The sequence below is a fragment of the Aspergillus costaricaensis genome, assembly GCF_003184835.1.
Source record: "Aspergillus costaricaensis CBS 115574 unplaced genomic scaffold BO79scaffold_4, whole genome shotgun sequence".
Classification (NCBI taxonomy): domain Eukaryota; kingdom Fungi; phylum Ascomycota; class Eurotiomycetes; order Eurotiales; family Aspergillaceae; genus Aspergillus; species Aspergillus costaricensis.
Window position 1 is genome coordinate 927,099 of NW_020291804.1, and position 17,478 is coordinate 944,576.

Genomic DNA, 17,478 nt, shown 5'->3' on the forward strand with positions numbered 1-17,478 from the left:
GGACGGGAGCTTTGTAGCTTTGTAGGACAGGGAGTGTATGAATTGAGGCAAATTGACAGAATATCATAGACAATGAGTAGATAGCATAGAATGGTATCTGGGCCTTATATTTACATTCTGCAAATGCCTGTAATCTACACACCAGTATTTAGTATCTACCTGAACACTCAACTATACTGACACCGAGCTCATCTACTCAAGAGAGCAGAAACTGAATACACTAGAATCCATTCAGTTGGTTCTGTTATAGTAATACAAGCCTAGTAATAACTAACATGAATAAAAAATAAAGCTGAAAGAAAGTCCTCCCTATCCTCACATATAATACTCACCCACCAATCCCCTCCCAACTACAACCCAAATATATTTCCAAACCCAGCCAAATAAATCACCCTTCAAAACCACCACAAACCACAAATAACCATGCAAACCAACCATCACAATTATCCATCATAATAAATGTAAACAAAACCAACACCCGGAGTAGCATAAGAATAAGTACGAGAATGACATCATCCCACTTACCCCAACTCATTCGCCCGTAAAATACCCCACGTTCCAATACATACCAATACATACATACATACCCACCTCCGTAAGGTATCCAAGTATAGTACAGTAGTAGCACGTAGCGTATCCCTACCTATTCGGGACCAATCGGCCACTCCAGCCACGTGCCGATAGTGGGGTGAGTAAGTACTTATTCGGTAGTGAGGAGGAGGAGCTGAGGTGGAGGATGGGAAGGAAGGAAGGGGGAGGGAGGGGAGTTTCCTTTCCCCGTCCTTTCCATCCATCCATCTTTCTCTCACCACCCTCCGATTCATACTCCGATCCTGATATGGTTTAGTAGTAGTATCTGTCATATGTAACTGTACACGGTAAGTGTTTCCCTGACAGGTACTAAGTAGTAACAGTATCTTGTGTCGGTGATTGATGGGTGGGTGATGATGATCCGGGGTATAATAATAATACTACTCTCACTCATTGGTTCATGTTACTTGCTTCGTGCGTGTGGATGATTTTCATGTGTGATCGGACTGGATGATTGACCGATTGACATGCTGATCATGTGTAATACCGATCAATGCTATAGGTGTTATTCGACTACATGAGAACTGCATTATATGAATAGTGAATAGAAGAGTGTTTAGAATACCATACAATGTAAGCCACTCTGCCAGAGTAAAGTAATGTACGAAGTAGGGAGATGACTCTTTTTGTTTGGTTTCGGGTGTATGGCGGGGTATTATCGACCAGATTGGGCTGGAATCTGAACCCGAGGACCTAATCGGGCAAGGAAACATGAGTGAAAAAGAGGCAGCAGCCACATGAGGGGCACGACGGACGGACGGTTCGTGTTGCAGGGCACTTTTTGCGGAGTATCGGAACAGACTGGAAGAATGAGGGAAAAAAGAGTGCGGGAATCGCTTCCGTCGGGCCATGATTCCTAGTCTACTTCTTACTACTAACCTGCTATTGCAGTTGAACTAGCTTTTGCTTACTGTAGGAACGGAGGCGACAGGAATGAAGATGGTGTATGAATCTTGTCTTTCATTGGTCTCTAGTTTCATGTCCGTCTCCCGGTATCGAATACTCCTTGCAGCGTCCTTGCTTCTTGCCCTCCATGACAGTCCGGCCTCTAATATGTACCCATTCCCATTACATGCATGCTCTTTGTCAGCGTGATAAGATGCAATAATATGCCAATCAACAAAGGAAATGATAAGGAAATTAACCAGATAGAAAAGGAAAAAAAAATATCAAGCATCAGCAACATCCACCTGGCCCCATAAAACGCCTCGAAGCACTTTTTCTGTTATCCGGCTTCGTCATGCTAAACAAAACAGACACAATGGTAGTCGAAAAGGAGCAACATCGTGGAATAATAACAGGAACCCCGTTCTGTCAATGTCCGGGACCAGACACCATAATAAACAAGGGTCAAGAAATAGATAAGGAATAAATTCATGCAAATGCCATGTTCTGTCGTTAGAGCCCACCTCGGAGCTGCTGATGTTCGGCCCATATCTCCTCCTTCATCCGCCGCAGACTCGTGTGCTGCCTCTGGAGCTTCTCCAAGTCGGCTCGCGACGGATTTTGCTGAGAGGCCAGTGCGTCATGTAAGGCGTGGTACTTGGCGTAGAACCGCTTGAACTTCTTGGACTTGTCGTGCAACTCCTGGATGGTAATTTCGCGGCGGAGGGGCGGCGAGGCGCTTCCAGTACTGCCACTGGACGTGCTCACGGCTCGCCGCCGTTTGTGTTCCAGATCCCCCGCAATACGTCCGGGAACTTGAGCTAGCGCTGCAGGCCGCTCAAGTTCCGCCTTGCGCTTCAGGGGATTGGTCACGGTAGCTGGTCTGGATACACCATTGGTCTTGACCACTTTTCTCACAGTGGGCGCGCTCGCAACAGGCCTGGGCTTGTTGACCTGGGTTATGAGGGGCGATGATGACGAGGAACTTGAAGAATTGTTTTGGCTTGAAGAACGACTGCGATTTTGGATATCAGAGGCGTTGGTGGGGGGCGAGGACCCGAGGGGCGACGGTTTTTGAGGGGACTTCTGAGGGGACTTTTGCGCAGGAGGTCGCGAGGAAGGAGGCCTCTTTGCAGCCATAGGCCGATGTGACGCTTGGTCGATCGGCTCCGATTTAGGTGTAGCTTCTGGTTGCTCCACCTTCGGGGTAGGCGCATGAGAGGGTTCCCTGGGAGGGCTGGGCTTCTGCAGTTTAGTCTGCGGCTTAGGTTCAGCCTTTGCCTTTGCAGGCTGTGGCTTCTCAGTTGACGATGCATCTGGCAGGTCGGTGTCGTCCTCATCCGAGTCATGAACGAATTCCGCCGACTTGAACTTGCCCTCCGGTTGTTTCGCGGTCGTCTTCCGCTCCGCCTTCTTGGTGACGCGTCCCGTCAAGGTACTGTTACCCGCAACCTTGCTCTTTGCGGCAGTCCGTTTCGCACCGGTATCCTTGTCGCCGGGCCGTTTCTTCTGCGCGACCGTCCCATATCTGGGAGCTGACGTCGGCTCACTGGTCCTTGGTGTTAGACCATTCCCACTAGCCTTGTCGGTCTCCTGACCCGTAGTGTAACCGTCCTTGCTATTGTCATCAGATGTTTGTACTTGTATCCGAGGTGTCGCAGCTTTCTTGATGGGGCCCGTCCGCAAGTCCAGGCGCGATAAGCACTTGCCCTTTCCGCGTTCTTCCTTGGGAAGAAGCATCTGCCAGAGCTTGTCGGACCGGGAAATTCGCAGGCGATCGAATGCAGAGATGGCATTCTCAATTGCCTCCTGCCGATCTTCCTGGGAGGGATAGGGAAATTTCCACACATCAAGCTCTCGATAGGTCTTATCTTTGAGATCGAACTTCTCCGGATTGATTCGGTTTTCGATGCCATATTTCCGAGCCAGAGTCTCGCAGTCTTCGAGGGACGCGCGGGTTTGTCGCGCGAGGAATTTGGCGGAAACTGCCCGGACGGCGAGAAGGTGAATGAAGGGCACTTTGAGAGCTTCAAGGCGAATGCGATCTTTGTTTTGAGAAAGCGGAGCGGAGGTAGGTGTAAGCGGAGGTATAGATGCAGGTGATCGAGCAACTCCCAGAGCCGGGCTCGAGGAAACGGAGCGATTGGCATTAAGCAGTCGATCCTTTTCCAGCTCCACCTTGCTTGCCGGAGCACGACCCAGACGAGCAGTCTGTTTTCCAGTGCCATGTCTGTCGCCTGCCTGCAAAGCCCTCACTTCATCAATGCTTGTGATTATAGCGGTCTTCTTCGACTCTTTTCCTCTTTCAAAGGCATTCAGGCTTTGCTCCAAATCGGCCAATGCCTTATCGGCACTCGCGGTATCCTCCTTTGCCTTCTGGACCTCCAAGCTATGGCTCAAAACCCCGCTGAAATATAGGTTTTCCTTGTCCGTAGAGCTGCCGCTATATAGCTCTGATCGACACGTCTCGGGGAGGGGATGGAATTGTTGGGATTTGGAGCCGTAGTAGAGAGTCGCATGTTTCCCCAGACGAACTCGAGCAGACTGATCGTTCCGGAGGCTCTGGATCAGCTCATCAAGAGTATCCTGAGCTAGATTCAGCCGCATAATCTGAACGGGCTTGGTGGTAGCATCATTGCCGTGGTTGTCTCGGCAGAGAGACAACCCGGAATCGGGGACCTCGAGAGCCGGCATGAGGTAGGTTGCAGAGGAACAATGTAGAGAAATTCGGAGATGTCGAAGTAGAGGGAGGGAGGAAGAGGGCGAAAAACGTCCGAGTCGATCGGAGACGAGGAATTGGGAGGAGGAGAGGATTCGAGATTCGAAATACAGACGGCTGGCAGCGTGGAAGCTGCAGGTCAGCGGCCGAATGCACGGAAAGGCGTGTTAAGACAATACGCCATAAGATCAAGCAACGGTACTCAGAAAAGTGAGGGAGAGGAAGTCTGCATAAGAGGAAGCAAACGAAGAGTGAAAGCCAACAAGACCCATGGCAAGAAGGGTGGTCTTGAAGGTGTCGGAGAGTGAAGAGGGAGAGTGAGGGTGAATGGGTGTGTGGGAGGAAGAGAAAGAAAGAGAGGCGGAGAGGGAAGAAGGAAGAGGGGAGGGTGAGGGGAAGAGAAAGAGAGGGAAGGGGAAGGGGAAGGATGAGATGAGATGATGCCAAAGGAACGGGGGGATGCGAGTGTAAGGCGGCCTTGGAGCGGAGAGTGCCAGTCGGGACTCAAGACCAAGAGGCGTGAGTATTGAGGTATTGAGTGGGGAGGAGCGGTATGGTATCGTTCAGGGTACCTTGCTCGTTTTGGTTCCAGAGTCCTGTAAAGTAGGGTGTCAAAAAAGGTTAACTCACTAACCCAAATGACCCGAAAATTATAATTATAATAAAAAAGTCCAGAATAATAATAATAATAAGGGAACAACCCGACCCTCTAAACCAGAAAGAAAAATAAAAACAAAAAAAAGCCAAAAGATTATTATTTTCACAATCATTTCTTTGAGGACGCTATCACACCCTGGGTTAGTTAGGCAGGCACTAGCCCAGCCAAAACACCAGCAGAATCCCAATCCTGGCCCTCCATCATACGGATCACTAATTAAATTTACCACTTATGTTAACCTGCAGACTCTCCCAAATACCTCCTGCGACAACATCCTCACGGCTGCTAAACTAACCTCCCCATCCTCCTCCCGAGCCTTTTTCTTTTTTCGCTCTTTTTCTGTTTTCCCCTTTCCACTGCGGTACCTGCCTGCTGCCGTAATAGCCTCTCTGCTTCCGCGGAGAGAGCGGAGTTGGCCACCGCCGCCGGCACCGCTATTTTTACCGTAATAAAAGAATATGCACCTGGAACTCGACAAGGAATAGGGAAAAAAAGACAAAAAAGACTACGTTTAATAGGCTGCAAGAACAGCAGTTTTGGGAGCGGGGAGGGGGGGTTCAAAAAAGAAAAATAGAATAAACAACAAGGCGGGCAGGAAATGTGGCAAAGCCGAATGCAAGGTGTGTAGTAAGCCCGAGGCTAACAGCATCTAAGTAGTTATCTACCATGGGGTAGAATAGTAGGTAGGTAGCGGGTGCCCTGTTCTTTGACGACCTGGCATCGTAGTTACCATAAGTCTGACTTGCCGGAAGAATAATCAAAGAAGATACACGAATAATATTAGGAAAGGGAAAAGAGAAAGAAAGATAGTACGGCCACTAGTCTGGCAGACGGCCGACAGTATGGAGTCCAACATTACTTCTCAAAGACCAGGTGTCGGTGCTAAAGACTTTCTAAGGGAGGTAGTCTGATCCTTGACGGGGTCCTCAAGTGGATGGCATGGGATGGAAATGGAGCGGGTTTGCGTATTACGCAGACTTACCGGGGGGTGTTGTTGAGGTGAGGTGTGGTGTATGGTGTATGTATCTCAATTACAAACTCCCCGGGGGCGTTTGATGGATGAAAGGCGGTTTCTTCTGGAACAATTGATCCCTACCAGCGATCGATCCGAGGGAAGCCCGGGATGCATTCAAAGTGACAAGGGGAAGACTCTACCATCTATTTAATTCGACTATAGTCCTAAATATATTATTCCCGAGATACCCTTGTGTTTCTTTTTTGAATGTCTCAAGTATAATGGAATGACAGCGGGTTTCACTTTATAATAGATTTCTTTACGAACCCTTTTTGCTTGTCTCGCATTCGTGCCTGTGAAAGGCAGCAAAAAGGTCCAAGGCCAACTAGGTCATGGATGAATGAAATGATGCCTGGGTTTGGGTCCGATTACGGGCCCGGTAATTTTTACCCGGAGGTGTGTGTGTGTCGTAATTCTTCTGTTCAGGTTGTACGACAGACTGACTCCATTCTAGGTGGTGGTGGTACAAAACGGGAACTACTTGTTCGACCACCCTTTACTGTAGCTCACTAGTCAGTTAGTGAGTGAGTTAGCTGGGAGTCTAGCTACTTTCTTACGCCATGGCCATGCCTCTGCCACCCAGTGTCCCCACCACCCACTGATGACAAGAATGGGTCACATCGGCCATTGATCCATCTGGAACCACTCCTATCGTCTCCTGCTGCCTGCCTTGATCGGGTCGTTTTCTCCTGGCTAACTCACTAGCCAAATAAAACTGGAGGGTGAGCCTCATCATTGGGGGTGGTTGCTGCAGCAGCAACAGCAGCCAACATTACAAAAGGCCATGGATAATTATTTTAATCCTTGTTTTTAGACAATATGATTCGGCACCGAATATAGAATAAATCAGAGACGAGAAAGGACGTCAGTCAGAAAGTGTCCCAAAGTTTAAAATCGAGTCGCACTATTTTCTGAAGAGTCGCGGCCGGTAATTTAATTAACTTAACAATACCTTGTTGGCTGGCTGCTGACTGAAAGGGAAGCAGATTCCTAAGCAGGTTTAATACACGTTCGGCAGTGGATGGACAGAAAGGTGGTACTGGAATTTTATAAGAATTGAATGAATCAATCAAAAGATAGAGCAAGAGATGTATGGTCGGGCAGATGACCAATACCAGACTTTAAAACTGGAAAAGAGTGTCAGTCTACTGATCTACTTACTGAATGGAAGAGATGCTATGAGATCAGATATCACAGAGGAAAAGAGAGTGTGTGCCTTGCTTGGATTACACTTTACCAGTCATCCGAACGGTTTCTCGCATCCCATGATTCAGACAATACCAGGTACCGGCGTTGTCACCGGATCGCTGCTTGATCCAGTAATGAAACTGAAAAGCTGAGCCACTGGTTCAGCTTGACGGCAGATCACCCGCCGACCAGCCTCGACCCTTTCTTATTTCCGGCGGATGATCGGAAGGGGAAGGGGGAATTCCCGTAGGGGAAAAAAAAAGAGGAGGGAGGAGGGAAGCAGGAAGGGTGGTTCCCAGATTACCGGTTGGTAAACCCGCGCGACATCCCGCACCGCCAGGAGAAGGGGAGAAAAATAAAAAAAAAAAGTCAAAAACAAAGATAACACAAAAGGAAAAAAAAAGTAAAGAATGCAAGATGGTAAACCTGCATGGACAGGGCACTTGCTCTCGTGCAGGCCAAACTTAATACAGAGGTACGGGCAGCACAAATCGGGAGGTGATGGTCCAATCTCAGACAAGCCAGAAACCACACGAGTTTCCTAGTCGGGGTTGGATAAGCTGGTAGGTCACGGGGAGGTAGAAGTGGTCACAATCGGACTGCTCCTTTTATTTTATTTTGTTTTGTTTGTCGTTACCCCGATTGAACTATTGCTCTACTAAAGGTGCCGAATGGAAGGAGAAATTCAAGCGCCGGAATTAATTATAAGGTCGCAGGACATGGAGAGATCGCGGAGATTGGAAATCAATAACGGAGTATGGTGGATGGATGATGATGATGGACATCAAATCCCAACTCCAGGTTACAGTCCGGCCGAGGTTCTAACCGAAACAAACCAACCAGATGATCCTCCCACTGGGGAGGGGGATCTATTGGCTAGGAAGATCTCTCCTGCTGATGAAGATTAAGTACGATGTCCGTCCGTTAGTCAGTACATGGAAGAGGGGTGTGGGATCAGGGCAGGGGAGAATGGAAACGAGAAAAAGGAAAGAAAAAGGTTTCATCTAGAGGGAATAATTGGTCCGCGGCTTCCCAGAAAAGGATGGACCGCCCTGTGATCATTCCAGTTCAGTAATGAAGGGGTGAACGGTCAGCTCTCTTTCTTCAAGAGCTTCTTCTTCGACTCTAGTGTCTGAACATAATGCATACAAGGCATCCACTATGGTCTTTGATCAACCCGGTGTCCGCCCATCAATCGCTTCATTGCTTTCTCTCGAGGCTATCTTGCACCCTCCCCGATCGGGTGTTATTTCCGTCACCGTTTCTCGTCCTGGGATTCGTGTATCGACAGACAGGCGATAGTCCAGTTAAGCAAGGCTCATCCTGACCAGGTTCCTGTAGGGCCGGTACATTGAAAAGGTGGGGAAAGAATGCGCACAGGACCTTCAGAGTTCGGACGTCGAGCGATCAGGGAAGAGTCAAGTCACATACATCGATTGACAGGAAGAGAAATCTAACTAGTATCTACCGCGCCAGCAGCTCAAGACGGGCGCAACTAACACCCTGTAGACAAACGACTGCATCAGCATGACTTGGGCATTCAGTGTCATGCATGTTAGGTAAGGTGGATGTGTATTCGAGTTATTTCATACTAGTATACACACGCCTGCGCACGCTGGGCAACCGGGCAGCCTGAACTCGTGTTGATGATTGGCGAGGCGTTTCCACGTGTTTTGAGCCCCGGCGAGTGGATGTGGATGTGGAAACTGAAGGTCGCCTCGACGTCGAGTCATAGACAAATCGATACAATAGGATGACTTTGCAGTAAGGCAGGCAGCACTACTGACTACTAACCAGAATCGAGTAGTACTATCACCTCCATTGAATAAACCAAGTCAGTATCCTCTGTGACAGTCAGTAAGTGTCCAGCATTTGCCACTGCCGCTTAGACCATCACAGGGAATGGGCCCTGCATTACTCTGTCGGAGTTACTACGAGGCGTAGCAGACACACTAGCCAGAGAAGCAGCAGCAGTAGCATGCAGCTGCTGTGGCTTGCCCTCATCATTCCTAATTCCCTCTCTGACTTACTCGACACCTGTTTTGTGTTCTGGCTGTCGGTGACGTAATAGGATATTTGAACACCTTCAAGCAACAGTAAACTGCTATCTCCTCATGATCCAGATATTTATCCATGATATAATCTAGTAGTCAGTTAGCTGGCTAGTATGTCTAGTAGAGTAATTTAGGCATAACAACCCAAAGAAGGAAGAATGACACCGTCACTCAGCAGGATGCATCCAACCCCATCATCAGGAATGCAACCCCCAAACATGACTTAGTAAGTAACCGAGCTTCATTTTCCCTTTCCATCCCTCCCAGCCTACTGGAATAGGCATATACGGTGGGTTTAACTGTGTAAGTTCAGATCATTGTGAAAGTTCCCGCCCGAACGGGAAATGCTGGAGGGATGATGGCTGGCTGGGAAATTGATCATTGGTGGGCCTGATTTCATGCGAGGGGAAGGAAAGCAGACGGACACAATGAATACGGTATGTGTATTTCACCACACTACCACCATAATTACTTACAATACATATAATACAGGACTGACAATGGAGCCAGCCATTGCCAGCACATCATCGACACAGCATCACATACTACACCTACCTAGTAGTAGTTACTTAGTTACCAGGTTGCTGTGCTTACCAGTACTAAGAATAACTGTGCTAACTAGTTAGCTAGTTAACTATGTATCAAGTAAGCAGAGCCCCTCATAATACTTGAATCACATTTCAATTCTAGGCAATAAAGTCCAGAATTAATATGAATAAAGTGAAGGAAAGGAAATAAGAAAGGGATCAAAAAACAACAAGACAAGACAAGACTCGAACTCGATTCATTCCCCACACATCCACTCCTATATCCACACCCACCCTGGAAACTAATTAGTAGTTAGTTATCCAACTAACTAACTATTGTAATCTACCTATCTTACCCCTATCCCCTAGATACAAAGTTTAGCTTACTTATCTACCCAAGTAACATAATCAGCAACTGTACCTATCGATGTCCTTCCTTCTCCTCTATTCTGTAGTCATCTGCAGTGAAACAAACCCTCCCAATGCCCAAGCTCTCTCGAGTCAGCTAACCAACCAACCATACATAGTTAAAAGTAGACAACTACTAGTGATCCAGCTGAAACGTGCCAGGACCCTCCTGGTCTGCTTTACCCCTGTCTCATCATCATCATCATCATCATCATCATCACACCCCCTCATACATACATTGAAAATAGAATCCTGCCATCCCATCCCCTCTTCCCTACTCCATAATTCAAACCGCTCTATATGCGTTCGTTGATCCGGATGACTCTTACCGGGATAGCCGATTGATGAACATTGGTGATCCTTACTGTTATCATTCTATTTTAGGGGGTGGGAGGCCGTGAGACGGAACTGTTATTAGCGAACTGGAGTAGCCTGAATAAATGTTCTATAAATAAATAAGTAGTATAGCCGGGGTACTGCAGTGGTAGTAGTATTGAAGAAGAGCTAAACTGCAGTGCAGTGCAGTGCAATTTACCCCATAATTAGTTATTTAGTTAGCTAGTTAGTTAGTTAGCAACTCGAAAATGCAGACTGTAGATAGTTAATAGAAGAATAGATCTGCAATGTCTTACATAGCCACACCTCTACCTACCTAAGTAAAGAAGGGCACGAAAATGAGGCTGAGCAGTGTACTCAGCCTGGCAGGGCTTTCATTCATACGTACCTAACTACTATGTAAAGAGTACTAGGGTAAATTATTATTACTGGGCTAGTTAGTTAGTGTCATTCCTTACCATCACCGCCACAAACAAGCAATGAAGCAAACAATCACTTACGGAGGTACTACTGTAGAAAACCACAGAAAAAAGAAAGTAGAGTCATCAATTGTGAAGCAATAAGCGATACAGCCGCGCTAAGCTGGTATTACTTCTACCTACACTGTATGTACGATTAGTATGTCTAGTTCTTTCAGAATAAATTTTACATAGTAATTAGTAACCAACAAGTAGCTAATTATAATGGAATGGAGAGATTCATTCAACCAGGTTATTTTACAATATATAATCTACCAGAACAATAATCCCAATCAAAACAAAGTAAGCCAAAAGAAAAAAGAACAGTTACCGTAGCAATCATCATCATCCCACATCCCCCAGGAGTTAAGTTAACTCGGAGTGGAGAGAGAGAGGGAAACTAACGATCGATATAGTATAAAGACCGGTAACCCGGGGCCCACTTCACTTCAATCACCCATACCCAAGATACATACATACGTATGGAGTACCTTATGAGGAAGAATAATGAAAGATACAGTATAGATGATTAGGGGTTACTATAATTATTATCAAGGCAAACACTGATGAATCATACGAGAAAGAGATCTCCAGATCCAAAAGATTGCAGAAAACCAGGCAATCTACCCATACATAACTGACTTAGTCTACTGATCTCGGATGACTGTGCCCGAAGGAAGGTGCCTTATATGATACGATATGATATGATATATGACTCAGGGGCTATTTTCTTACTCAGTTAGTTATCACTCTACACTGTACTAACTAGTAGCTAGTATTTGTTACAAGGTACAATCCAATCCAATCCCCTCCCAGCCTCATGGAATAAATTTCAATCTGCTGTAATGTAAGTATGTAGCAGTAACGCGACAATTTCATGCCTCTATACCAAATTGGCATCATACTCCTGATAGATCGAATCTTTTTTCTTCTATGGCTCGCATGAAAGGAGGCCAACTCACACAATAGTTAGTACCTTTCCTGCTTGCTTCACTCGTGGTGGCTGGGAAGCACAGCAAGATCTGATCTGGGCTATCTACTATCTACACCGCTACATGTCTCGCCCGACTCGTGCGGTGCGTTGGTGTGGCGACAGATCCTGTGCGGGAAAGTATGTATGTATGTATGTGGGTTTGCCTGCCGGCTCGGTACTATGTGACCTGTGGTTTCGGAGGGTCCGGATGCAATGGATGTGGATGGTCTAGGCCTAAAGTACTTAGCATCGTTGAGTGAAAGTCAATTGCAATGATTACGAGTCGTGCTGGACAGCAATAATGTCATCCAAATCGTTGAAACTTGCTTAGATACTTAGATATGCTAATGTCACACATGGATATCAGTACAACGGGACACCAATCCCTGATCTACGTTTTTTATGAGCAAATGGTCCCCTCCCTGGCTGCTCATTTAACCGGTGATCTTGTAGATGGACTCGGCGAGACGCTTGACGTTGCCGCTGGTGATACCGGCCACGGAGATACGGCCGTCCTTGGTGGCGTAGACGGAGTGCTGGACGGATTAGTGTGAAGAAGAGATACACGGATTGAAGGCTGCTTACCTCCTTGGCCAGAGCGTCCATCTGCTCGGGCTTGAGACCAGTGTAGGCGAACATGCCGATCTGTCGCATGTCAGTAATTACTCATATCAATCATGGTTTCGGATCCTACCTGGCTGGTGATGTGAGACCAGTCGTGCTTGCTGCCAAGCTCCTCCAGGTTCTTGCGGAGGAGAGCGCGCATCTCAATGATGCGGTCGGCCATGCCCTTGACCTCACCCAGCCACTGCTCGTTGAGCTTGGCGTCGTTCATGATGGTCGAGGCGATGCGGGCACCGTGGATGGGAGGGTTGGAGTAGAAGGGACGGATGAGGATCTTGATCTGAGAATCCACACGCTTCTTCTCCTCGGCGGACTCGCAGACGAGAGAGAAGGCACCGACACGCTCGCCGTACAGACCCTATATCCGCTTAGTATTCACCACATACCAATCCAGCGTCTGTCTTACCATGTTCTTGGCGAAACTCTGGCAGAGAGCAATGTTGTGGCCCTCCTTCACGAAGTGACGGGGAGCAAAGGCATCCTGGTCAGCGTTACCGCTGGCAAAGCCCTGGTAGGCCATGTCGAAGAAGGCAAAGTGACCCTTCTGCTTCATGACGTCGCTGATCTGGCGCCATTGGTCCTGGGTGGGGTCGACACCGGTGGGGTTGTGAGCGCAGGCGTGGAGAAGGATGATGCTGTTCTCGGGAGCAGCCTTGATGTCGGCCAGCAGGCCCTCGAAGTCGAGGCCAATGGTGTCCTTGTTGTAGTAGCGGTACTGTCCGACCTCCAGACCGGAGTCCTTGAAGACAGCGGCGTGGTTGGCCCAGCTGGGGGTGGGAAGGTAGACCTTCTTCGCGTGAGGGTAGAAGCGCTGCAGGAAAGCACCACCGATTCTCAGAGCACCGGTACCGGAGATGGTCTGGGTGATGACGAGACGGTCCTCCTTGAGGACGGCGGAGTCGGAACCGTAGGCCAGCTCAGCAGCAGCCTTGGTGAAGGCAGGGATACCGGTGATACCAGCGTATTCCTTGTCGTAGCCGGAGGCGACAACCTTGTCCTCCGCAGCACGGACGGAGGGGAGGACGTAGGGCTTGCCCTTGTCATCACCTGTTTGATCGCAATGAATTGTCAGACTACTGAACGTTGGAAGTTGGTTGTTTGGCGTGATCGAGAGATGGTATAGTTGGATAGATAAACTGAAACAGGGTGATGCTTACGGTAAGCACCGACACCCAGGTTGATCTTCTCCTGGAAGGTGTCGGCCTTGTAGGCCTCGGTGATACCCAGGATAGCATCCTACAGAGCCAATGGGTCAGCAATGGCATCACAGCAGCGATTGGGATGTGTTGGAGATCTTACGGGAGGACCCTGAGGCACGTTGGACCAGGCGGAGGCGTGTCTGGCGCCGACAATAACGGTGCGCACACTAGCGTCACGGGTAGCAGCCTTACGGCTGGCGATTCTGAGGGTGGACAACATGGTGAATGGAGGAGGATTGAATAGGAGAAGAGAGGAAAGAAAAGGAGAAAATGAGCAAGCACTCCAGAAGACCAGGGAGGAGATGATCAGGAAGAAAAGGACGGGGGGGTCCAAGGAGCTGGCAAGCAGTACTTGAATGGAAGGCTGGAATCGGGGGAGGAGACAAGCGGGAGAGAGACGAGGTCGGCGATAGTTATTTTATTTTTTGAGTCACTGGAAACTGACTTGGGACTAGTCTGGTTAGCACAGTAGGGAGTTTCCGGGGAGAGACGCGGGAGGCCTCGGATTGGCCACGTCCTCCGCATCGCCAGCAGCTGACTTGGTTGCTTGTTTGGCTGGTTTGCATGGAACATTATTGACCTGGCAGCTGCAGAAAGCAAGCACGCTGCACATATTCTTCGGATGTACGGAGTAGCATGAATGGAGTATGTCTATTTCATCAATGACATCTGAATGCAATTGTCTACTTCTACTAACTGATTGATTACTATCCGACACAACAATGAACACCACTGATTGAGTTGTCAATGTCATCATCATCACGGAGAGCGTGGACTCCCTCCTTGACAGATCGCACCACAAATGATGAGCCCGTCCCGCTCGCCCCGGTGAACTGTTTTAGTATCGAGGGAAAATCATGGATGGGCTGAGGTTGGTCTTCCCCTCACGAGGAGTTGGGGTAATTACTATCTGTTCAATCGGAGACAATCGTCCTTCTACCACTTACCTTTAACCACCACCATCACACCATCGACTATATAAATCTGCAGCATTGACTCCATTCCCTTCTGCTAACTACAGTCTCACTTTTCTCGATTTTGGTAGCTTTACCACAAAATCTTGAATAGCTACCCACACAACCATGGTTGCTTGCACTCCACCGCCTCGGACAATATCACTCGGCCTCGGTTAAATTCCCCCACACGCCAAGCCTATCCCGATTCAATAGCTCTGCTACACCATCGACGGAGTATTGAGGACGTCCTGCAGTGTCTTCGGAGCACCGAGTCCATCTTACCTCTCTATCCATCCATCATCGGACAAAACCGCGTGCTGCTGGCTTGCTTGCTTTATCTTCACCCCAAAAACGGGTCGGTCTATTGGATATAGATAGAATAATATGTGACGTTCTATTGGTATAATCTGTACAAACATCGCATAGCCTAGAAAAATATCTGCTGAGGATCATTAATGTGCCTCCTGAATAGAGGTCGTTCGGTGAAGGTCATCATCTGCTACAACAACCCGAGAGAAGCAACACCACTCTCAGCCAAGTCGCACACCGGCCTGGCGGTTCTTGCGCGCTGTCGCTCCCATGGCGTTGTTCATACCCGTGTGTTGACTGCTGTCCAGCGCACTCATCGCCTCGCGCTTCTTCTCTTCTTCGATCTTCTTCAACCGCTTCTCTGTCTTCATCTTACCACTGCCCTTGCCGTGGAATTGATGACTGAGGTGCTTGAATGCCTCCTTCTGGTTCATCGCGCGACCGTGCTCATCCACGTACTTGAGCTGCACGTCCGGCTTGTATTCGCGGTTGAACACCTCTGCCATGTGTCGCGCCTCCTGCTGATCGCGCTGCTTGTTCTCCCACCGAGCGTATTCTTCTCTCTCGCGCGCTGACATCCGGTCCAGCTTGCCTGAGGCGCGGTCGCGTTCACGCTGCTGCCGAGCGCGTTTCTCCGCGTCGGTCTCCATGCGCATCTTCTCCTGCAGGAAGCGATGGCGGTCGCGCAGTAGAGAATTGTTGTCTGCGGCGTCGGATCCCTTGACCAGACCACGCTGTTTGAGCATGTTCAACGTAGCGCCGAGACCTTGATCCAAAGTCGCTTCCTCGTCCAAACCTGTAGTACTGATCTGTTGCTGGGCCTGCGACTCCTCGCGCTTGACCCGTTCTTTGAGATCTTCCTCGTCCTCGATATCATTGTAGGTCCCCATTTCCACATCCTCGTCCTCTGCCTTGATGCTGGGGCCTTCACTCTTAGCACGTGACTCCTCGGCGGGCGTCGTGGTTTGTCTCTCGCGGCGCTCTGGAAGGGTAGGTTTCTGTAGGTTGGAGACAAACTCCGAGGTTTCGTCGATCACGAGGCCGGGCTCTTCTTCGTTCCCATCGGGCGTGCCTGTTTCCATCGGTGTCTGAGAACCCTCTTCTCTGAGCTGTCGAGCAAGATCCTCCGGTCGCACTTTTTGTCGCTTCTTAAACGCAGCACGTCTCTGGCGGGTAAGCGAGGCCTGTAAATCATCATCATCGACAAACGAGACATCCTCACTTGCCCACTTCTTGGGGGCGGGCGCGGGAACGGGTGTTCCGTTATTAGTATCAACCTCCATGGCGTTGTCATTCGGGGTACTCGTCGACTCGGTCGTAGGGAATAGTTCGTCGTCATCAATAACAGCTCTCTGTTTCGTAGCCTTCGCCTTCTTCTTCTTGGGCTTCTTGATCTTGATCTCGCTGATATCCATGTAGTCGGACGCCGGTGTCGTCGTCTCCGTCTCCAGATCCAAACTGACGATATTCTTGTTCAATTTGCCCGACACCTCCTGTCTCTTTGCCTCCCGCTCCTCCACCGTAGACCCTTGAGCATCCAGAGTAAAGCGTTTCCGCTTCTTACCATCAATCTCCTCATCATATTGTGCCAGGATACTCGAGTTCTCTTCCGTAGGATCATACGCCGGCTTCCGTTTCTTCAACTCTGTCCGCTCCGTAGCCTTCTCCCTCTCCCTCAAATCAACATTTTCCAACTCATCCCCCTCCTCCTCGTTCTCATCGATCGTCGCATCCTTCAGCGTAAGAATATGATCCTCACCCCCTTCAAAGTCGCCCACCTCATGCCCAACCTTAATGCCAGCCAGATCGACCGCCGTGTATTCCGCCGCACGTTCCCGTTCCTCCAGCTCCTCCGCCAGCTTGCGCGCCCGCTCCTTCTCGATCTTCTTCTGTCGCTTCTTCGCCTGCATCAGCCACGCCTTGGTATCCTGGTCCGCATCGCCCGATTCACCCAGCGTGGTGCCTTGTAACTTGGCATCTCTCTGCGCCAGCTCTCGTGCCCGCTTGATCGCAGCGTTTCTCTCTTCCCGTTTCCGTTTCGCCTCGGCATCATCCTGCATCTTCTTCCAGTTGGATCCAGCCATCGCTTCGCGCGACTCGAGGGTACTGGCGGGGTCTTCATCTTCGGAGCCGGACGAGTCGTCGGAGTCGTCTTCATATTCGGCGCCAGGAACAGGCAGGGGTTTTAATCCGAGCGCGGCTCGGATTTTGTTGTTCTGCTCGATGGAAACTGCGTCGGCCATGGTGGCGACAAATGCAGAGGAAGAATGGAGATAGATACGGACGGTCGGTGGGTAGGTGGTGAGGTATCGTTTTCAACTGATGAAAGTGAAGTTGAAGTCACGGATATGAGATGAGATATTCAACCCGCCGCAGCGGCGAACCTGACCTGACCTGACCGACCGACCGACCAGCGCGCGGCAACAAGCACTTACCTAATCAGCACCCATCTCGGTAAGGTTTAGCGCGACAAACTCTTAGCGCGAGCTTGGCGCAGCGGATAAAAGGCGGCTTCGTCGATTTTTTCTCTTCTTCTTCTTTTTCTTTCTTTTCTTCAGAACATGAACAAACACGGATC

General features: G+C 49.2%; 3 protein-coding genes across 3 annotated transcripts; all 3 read right to left on the reverse strand.

Annotated features, from left to right (window-relative positions):
• Positions 1–1,538: 1,538 nt before the first annotated feature.
• On the reverse strand, positions 1,539–4,577 carry BO79DRAFT_207205 (uncharacterized protein). Its single transcript, XM_025682132.1, has one exon. It carries the CDS (start codon positions 4,168–4,170, stop codon positions 1,990–1,992), a length of 2,181 nt encoding a protein of 726 aa, XP_025543624.1. The 5' UTR covers positions 4,171–4,577; the 3' UTR covers positions 1,539–1,989.
• A 7,517-nt stretch (positions 4,578–12,094) lies between these two features.
• Positions 12,095–14,010, reverse strand: BO79DRAFT_166653 (putative aspartate aminotransferase). The gene is made up of 6 exons (XM_025679331.1): positions 13,736–14,010; positions 13,594–13,672; positions 12,819–13,483; positions 12,507–12,794; positions 12,398–12,457; positions 12,095–12,348 (listed from the first exon to the last, which is right to left on the reverse strand). Exons 1-6 carry the CDS (start codon positions 13,853–13,855, stop codon positions 12,247–12,249), a joined length of 1,314 nt encoding a protein of 437 aa, XP_025543625.1. The 5' UTR covers positions 13,856–14,010; the 3' UTR covers positions 12,095–12,246.
• A 980-nt stretch (positions 14,011–14,990) lies between these two features.
• On the reverse strand, positions 14,991–17,245 carry BO79DRAFT_56543 (U4/U6-U5 snRNP complex subunit SNU66). Its single transcript, XM_025689429.1, has one exon. The coding sequence runs from the start codon at positions 17,141–17,143 to the stop codon at positions 15,122–15,124; it is 2,022 nt and encodes a 673-aa protein (XP_025543626.1). The 5' UTR covers positions 17,144–17,245; the 3' UTR covers positions 14,991–15,121.
• Positions 17,246–17,478: the final 233 nt, after the last annotated feature.

What these genes read in the sequence shown, in the direction of transcription:
- BO79DRAFT_166653 (XM_025679331.1), bottom strand. Translation starts at nt 13,855, where the DNA reads ATGTTGTCCACCCTCAGAATCGCCAGCCGTAAGGCTGCTACCCGTGAC. An exon ending in GGTCTCACATCACCAGCCAG is followed by an intron (nt 12,458 to 12,506) that starts GTAGGATCCGAA and finishes GACATGCGACAG; the next exon opens with ATCGGCATGTTCGCCTACAC. An exon ending in TGGACGCTCTGGCCAAGGAG is followed by an intron (nt 12,349 to 12,397) that starts GTAAGCAGCCTT and finishes TAATCCGTCCAG; the next exon opens with CACTCCGTCTACGCCACCAA.
- BO79DRAFT_56543 (XM_025689429.1), bottom strand. Translation starts at nt 17,143, where the DNA reads ATGGCCGACGCAGTTTCCATCGAGCAGAACAACAAAATCCGAGCCGCG.
- BO79DRAFT_207205 (XM_025682132.1), bottom strand. Translation starts at nt 4,170, where the DNA reads ATGCCGGCTCTCGAGGTCCCCGATTCCGGGTTGTCTCTCTGCCGAGAC.